Source organism: Callospermophilus lateralis, chromosome 3 (genome assembly GCF_048772815.1).
Source record: "Callospermophilus lateralis isolate mCalLat2 chromosome 3, mCalLat2.hap1, whole genome shotgun sequence".
NCBI classification, from domain to species: Eukaryota; Metazoa; Chordata; class Mammalia; order Rodentia; family Sciuridae; genus Callospermophilus; species Callospermophilus lateralis.
In genome coordinates, this window is record NC_135307.1 from 79,937,864 (window position 1) to 79,945,390 (window position 7,527).

At 34.4% G+C, this 7,527-nt stretch overlaps 1 protein-coding gene across 1 annotated transcript; it reads left to right on the top strand.

Moving 5' to 3' along the window:
* Nucleotides 1-5,513: 5,513 nt before the first annotated feature.
* Nucleotides 5,514-6,449, top strand: LOC143394726 (olfactory receptor 4F21-like). The gene has a single exon (XM_076849378.2). It carries the CDS (start codon nucleotides 5,514-5,516, stop codon nucleotides 6,447-6,449), a length of 936 nt encoding a protein of 311 aa, XP_076705493.2.
* Nucleotides 6,450-7,527: the final 1,078 nt, after the last annotated feature.

The window sequence follows — 7,527 nt, forward strand, 5'->3', positions numbered from 1 at the left end:
CTCTGCTGGCACAGGTAGAGGGGCTGCCTATCCTTTAATTCTTCAGTATCAGGTTGCATTATTATCCCCCACATCCCTTTTTTGCTGCCCATCATCTATTTTGCTTCTGTCTCCATTTTTCTTTATTAGCTCACTTCATTGAACGATTTCTACTCAAGTTGTTTTGTCTCCTCTTGTCTTTCTTCATAGTTGAAATTATGTAATGAGATGAACTCAAAATATTCTTCAAAGCTATAATAATTTTGAGTGCTACATGAAATACTTTGATTCTTCCATCCCTTCTCTCTCTGAAGACTGGGATCATAAAAATTAAAAGCAATATCTATAGATTGGCTGTCATCTCCTTACTGATACACATGAAAATTCATGCTACTTTTATTTTGGCCACAGCCATTAAATCACTTTTCCCACTCTGAAAAACTCTAGACCTCTTTCCTAAATAGTATCAAAATTATTATGATGAATAATATAATAGTCATTTAGGACTTACTATATTCCAAAGTATTGCACAACGTTTAACATAGAAATTCTTCCATACAACTTCCTTTTCCCTGCATTAACTTTAATACACCTTGCTTTTAAATTAAAAACCAATAAATAATATATCTAGAAATGGAGCAAATCAAGACATGGAGAAAGAAATAGGAATAAAATTATTTAAATCCCACAACCTGTTGAAATTTTTAGTAACTACTGAATATTTACTAATACAAAATATTATCTGGTCCCCCAAAATGAAAGGGTATATACTCTGCAACTGTTTCCTGATATCATTTACTGATATCATTCTATGCCCATTAAGATGGACTTAATAATCATTTGTAAAGCCTATATTAAAGTAATTTACTGGCCTAATTGATCCCTTAAACTTGAATAATTTCTTACTATTTAGTATTAGAGGAATACTCACAAATAACCAAAGGAACTTTCTGTACATTTTTTTCTGTGTGTTTATTTCCTTAAATTTTATTCCATGACAGAGGACAGTTGAGTCACAGTTAAGAGTGATGGCCACATCACCCTCTGTAATGAGCCCACACTTCACCTTGCCGTCAGGTGGACTGAGCAGCTTTGCCTCCCCAGTCCTCAGCAGCCACAGGTGTGATCATCTGCTCAGGAAACAATTTAAAATAGAGTCCCATTCTCAAATAGGGAATGAATTTAGAAATGTTTTCTTAACCTCAAGTTCAAAAAATTATTCACACACCTTTTTTAAAAATTTTCAAAATTATATTTTACCTTAAAGCCTTCTACAAATCCAGATTTTATTTTTCCATAAGACATACAGTAACACACTTCTAATTCTATGTGTCCAATCTGGATACTCATGTTTAATTGTTGAATACTATAACTTTTTAAATAAGCCCTCATTTTCCTACATAATCATAATGCTTTCTTTGTCATATACTAAATTCCCTAATACATTTCTAATTCTAGAGGATTTTTATTCTATATTCTGTTCAATTTAGTCAGATTATCATTTCTTAATATTTTAGATTTATAATATATTCTGATTCACTTTATAGAAATCATTCAGTTCCCCCTCTAACTCTCTTTATGTTTCCTTTTCATAATTACCCTGATTTCAACATGGACTTTGGTTCACTTTGCATTGTCCCATTAGATATCCACTGAGCTGTCGCTCAACACTGCACTTAATCCTAGGATTAGTTTGGTGAGAACTGGTATTTTTATTAACTTTGAGTCTTCTTGTTTTTATTAACATGGTTTGAATTTCCATCTTATTAGGATTTCAAATGTATCAGAAAAAAAGTGTATGTATATATAATTTATTTCAACACAATGCATACATTTCATGTTTTCTTTAAAACATTCTATTATATTTTAACAGGTTGTTACTGAGTTAATATTCATTTAAATAATCATTAAATTTAATATTTCCCAGTTAATTGTCTTATGATGTTTAAGCAGACAGTTATGTGATTTGACAAGTAATGATTACAGTTTCACTACCTTCTTTTCAATGGTATTACTTAATTTATAATATATTATTGAACCATAATGCTATCAGGCTTCCTTCCTTGTGTTTTAATTTTAATATTTCATCTAAAATCAGAAGCTTACAGTTTAAAAATCCCCAAAATATCCTGAATAAAATATTTTAAGCACTTCCTATTTTACTAAGATTTTTAATCAGAAATAAATTTTGAAGTTTAACCATCAAGTGCATGGTATATAAATTTCCTAACATCATTATGGAAATACCCTCTGAAATCAAACTAAGCTTTCTACACTCAGAGTTTTGTGTGGTATCATGTAGAATTTTCCCTTGCTAGAACCATCAAAGGTTTTAAGTTACAAAATGACAAGATCATAGTTGATCTTTACATGGTCATTCTTGAAAGCAAAGAATAGAAGATTCTGGAGTTGGGGGAAAAAAGAAAGTAAAGATATCATATAATAAATAACCTTTTAGTTATCAGGATGAGAAAATATGAAAAATTAAAGCATATTAAAATGATAATGAAAATTTAGAGAAATAAATTAAGAACGATTTGAGAATAAAAAGTGTGCAATCAGAGATGAAAACTGAAGAAGGGACAACAGTGGCACACAAGTGCCTAGGATGGCTTTCTGGAAGAATGGTAATGACATTTATTAAAGCACTGGAGTAAGTTAGATTTGAACAGAGTTGTTATGAGTAGATTGGAGTTGGACATGCAGTTGGTGAGACCAGGAGTTCAATTTTAGTCAGCTAAGTTGAAGGTGGAAGTGAGACTTTCATTTGTGTATGCCACATACAGTTCTGGACACATGACTTTGGAGTTCAAGGATAAAGCTAAACTTAGATGTCAATTTGTAAGTCAGATCCTAGGCCGACATGGTGAAGATCTGGGCCTACTTTTTCTTCTGTTAGGTGCAGGGTCTCTGTTCTAGTGCCTAAGTCTTTGATCCACTGTGAGTTGAATTTTGTGCAGGGTAAGAGATAGGGGTTTAATTTCATTTTGTAACATGTGAATTTCCAATTTTCCCAGCACCATTTGTTGAATCGGCTATTTTTTCTTCGGTGAAGCCAAGTGAAATAAGCCAATCCCTAAAAATCTGTTCTCTCTGATATGCAAATGCTAACTCACAATAAGGAGAGAAGGGATTAAGGAAGAATGAAGTTACTATAGGTAGAGGGGAATGAAGGGAAGGGAGGAAGTATGGGGGTAGGAAAGATAATAGAATGAATCAGACATTATCACCCTATGTACATATATGACTACATGACCAGTGGGATTCTACATCATGTACAACCAGAAAAATGAGAAATTATACTTCATTTTTGTATGATGTATCATAGTGCATTCTACTGTCATGTATAATTAATTAAAACAAATCTTAAAAAAGAAATAAATATGTAGGTAAAAACTTAAATAAGTCAGCATTGAATTTTAAAAAGAGACAGTTGGGTCAGAACTCTGAGTCATGCAATTATTAAAGATGAGCAGAGGACAAATAATCAGTGTCTTATTAAAAGATATAGACAAGAAGTTGTAAATATAGAAAACAATTAGGAAAGAGCTGTCATAGAAATACTAGAATTGCATTCAGCTGCAATTTGCAGAAAATGCATAGTGTAACAAAAAAAATTGGAGATTTTTTTTACATTACAAAAAATCTAGAGAGACCATTGTTGGTTTTGGACAAGTGGTACAATATGGCTTTGGGTCCTAGGCCTCTTCTAATTCGTTGCTATTGATTCAGTTTATGTATTTTAGAATTTTGTGGTTCCTTCACATTTAAGCATAACATTAAGTACAGGGAAAAAAACCTTCTCTACATGAAGGTGTATCCTTTCATTTAAGAAGAGAAGTCCTCTAGAGAAGACATTGGTTTAAATCTCATTGAACAGTACTGAATCACAGGTACCATCTTGAACAAACTTAAGGCTGAAATGAATAGAATTAAGACAATAAATTTAGAAAAATAATTCATCTTGTTCTGAAGTAGAGGTATTTTGCCTAAAATTGATAGATTTCAACATACTACCTAAAAAATGGAATTTCTGTTAGTAAGGAGTAGAAGGAAAATGACTTTATAGAAGTCAAGAAGCCAAAGATATGAAAAATCACAGCAATAAGGTCATGACAAAAGTATCAAATCCTGCAGGAATATCAAGAAAAATAAGATTGAAAAATCATATTATATAGAATATTAAGCATTAGAATTTCTCTCTAAAAAAATCTATAGAAACAAAGTGTTACAGTTGAATGAAGGAAAAGTAAAGATAACTTTCCCAATGAAAGTAAAAGAGAAAAGGAAGACTTGGAAGGGGACTTGGAATTTTTAAGACTCATTTTTTGAAGAAGTTCACTACATTAATAGTCTAAGGAAAGTAAAAGTCAAATAAAGTTTAATTGAATGATATTTGGGAAAGATGCATAATATATACTTGAGGGTGCTGGCCATAAAGAGCATAGTACTATGGTTAGGTACGAGATTACCTTCTACTGAGGTCTGGATTCAAATCATGGTTGACATTTTAACCTATGAAACTTAGTTTCTTCATTTATTAAATGTGTCTAATAAAACAGTAGAGGGAAATTTGTGTATCAAGTCTGGAAATGTGCCAAGCCTAGTGCCTTGCATGAAAAACCAATCAATAAACGTTATCTATTAAAATTAGCACTCCTTTTTGGCATGGTGTTGCACGCCTGCAATCCCAGTGCCTCGGGTGACTGAGACAGAAGAATAATGAGTTCAAAGCCAGCCTCAGGAAAAGGCAAGACAGGGTCAGTGAGACCCTGTCTCTAAATAAAATACAAAAATGGGCTGGGGATGTGGCTCAATGGGCAAGTGCCCCTGAGTTCAATCCCCGGGACAAAAAAAAAAAGAAAAGGCACGCCTTAATTTTCACATTTTACATTCTAATTGGCATCCCATCTTTGTAGGCAACAAAGTATTGAGTATGCAAGTCCTTGTATTCATTATGATGAGTCATGAGTTAAATATGAATCTCAATCTATGCCCCAGGCCCCCATGGTAAGTCATTCAAATAAAAATAAGACACACACAAAAGCAAAACAGGATGAAATGTATTAAACAGTGTTGGCCTGACAACACTGGAAAGTAAAGTAAGAAATTCAGCTAAGGATAATTTGTGAGTTGGTACAAACGATTAACATAAAAATATCTGAAATTATTGTCACCTGAGATTATGAGAACACCTAGAAAGTGAAGGCGGTTAGGGAACAATGTGTAGAAATTTTAAAAGGAAAAATCAAAAACAGACAAAAAGTCTGCTCGTGGGATAAAAAGGAGAATAACCCATTTGCCCCATTTGCATTCATCGGATATACATCATGCTCTTTCTCTTTTTATGTGGTCTAATGTAATTTCTCTATTTCCTTCTGTTGTTATCAGGTTCAGTGATTTCTAACTCTCATGTTTGTAGCCCATAGAAATAAACTATCAGGACTAATGATGAGTACACATTTACCACCGATTCTGACTCTTCCCTAGTTTTTATCCACAGATGTTTAAAACCAGCTCTTCTGCCCAAATCAATGGATGGACTGAATGGCTCTATGGTTTCCAAGCTTGTGCTGCTGGGACTCTCTGGTTCTTGGGAAACTAAAGCTATTCTCACAGTAATGTTCTCCTTGCTCTACTTAGGGATCATCCTGGGAAATCTCTTCATTGTCTTCTTGGTGATTGCTGATTCTCACTTACATTCTCCTATGTACTTCCTGCTGGCCAACCTGTCCCTCATTGATGTGGGACTTTCCTCCACCACAGTTCCTAAAATGATCTTAGATCTTTTGAATGAATACAAGGCAATTTCTTTCCAAAGCTGTATGGCACAGATATGCTTCATCCACATTATAGGAGGAGTGGAGATGGTGCTGCTCATAGCCATGGCATTTGACAGGTATGCAGCCATCTGTAAGCCTCTTCACTACTTGAACATTATGAGCCCTAAAAGATGTATTTTATTTGTAGTCATTGGATGGGTAACAGGAGTGGTCCACGCTATGTCTCAGTTTTCTTTTGTTATGAACTTGCCTTTTTGTGGTCCTAATACAATAGACAGCTTTTACTGTGACTTCCCCAGGGTCATACAGCTCGCATGCTCCGATGCAGACAAGTTTGAATTTGTCGTTGCTGCCAACAGTGGATTCATGAGCTTGATCACCTTCTTCCTGCTCCTCCTTTCCTATGCCTTCATTTTGGTCACTGTCTGGAAACGTTCCTCTGGGGACTTGTCCAAGGCTCTTGTCACATTATCAGCTCACATCACTGTGGTGGTTCTGTTTTTCACTCCATGTATGTTTCTCTACGTGTGGCCTTTCCCCACATCATCAGTTGACAAGTACCTGTTCATTGCTGACTTTGCTCTCACCCCTGTCTTGAATCCTATAATCTATACATTAAGGAACAAAGATATTCAGATAGCCATAAAAAGATTAAGCAAGCAGAAAAATTATGTCAGATTCTGCTGACCTGAACCGTTTTGTAATTCTAGACCTATACATTGGCCTGCCTCTTGGACATTTTTATTTAAGCATATGACGTTCAACCCACTGTCCAGGCCAGACTAGCCATGGCACCTACTACCTCACTGAACAAATTTCTATTACTTCTACAAAGCACTTAATGTTTTTAGTACTGTGGTAAATATGGATCTATCAAGATATGTGTTATTCTAAAAGATAGCAGCATTATTCATAAATAATACTTTATGGTTTCTATCATAATCTCTTTGACTTAAGAAAGAATATCTTTTGTTTCCCATAAACTTTGCAAATAAAATGCACACTTTTCTGGTTAATGTCAGGAGTCATCAAATCAAAATGTTATTTATGTAAGATTAGTGAATCTACTTAGCTACTTAAATCAGATTCCCTCCCAACCAGACCTAAGACATAACTTGATAGGAGATAGTTTATGTGTAAACTGATTTTTTTGAAGCATCAGTAAGAAAATGAGGAAGTAATCATAAAAGTGAAGGATTCTTATGTTGATAAATTCAACTAGGATGCATGCCCATTATGACCCTCCAAGTGACCCTGCCAATCCTGAAACTTAAAATTGTTTCTCTTGAATGGCAAGATGTATGGAATATTTTTTTTTTCATTTTTAAAGAGTGCAGTAATTCTTTGGCATGTCCAGATTGTCCTGCTTTGTGTATGTCAGGAAGTCAGAGACAAACTGGCAGGTAGACTTTAGGTGCTAGCAATAAACAACCATCTTCTTGCAAGGAAATAATAGATGCGAAGATTTTTTCACCTGCAAAGACACTTAGGTCCCACTTAATTTCATTTTATCCTATCACAATTCCTCAAACACTCACACACTTGCATGCATGCACACAAAGACCTAGAACTTGAAGGTGATAGAATAATCTACATCAGGATTTTCAATCCTAACTGATAGTCTTTACCTTCTCTATTTCTCTAAATAAATTGCCCTCATCATTAGGCAGTTCTCTACTGATCTGGGTTGCTTGATAAATGAGGTAGCCCACTTCATTTATGAGAAGCACAAGTCCCTGGTTTAAACACCCTTGCTAGTCTGTTG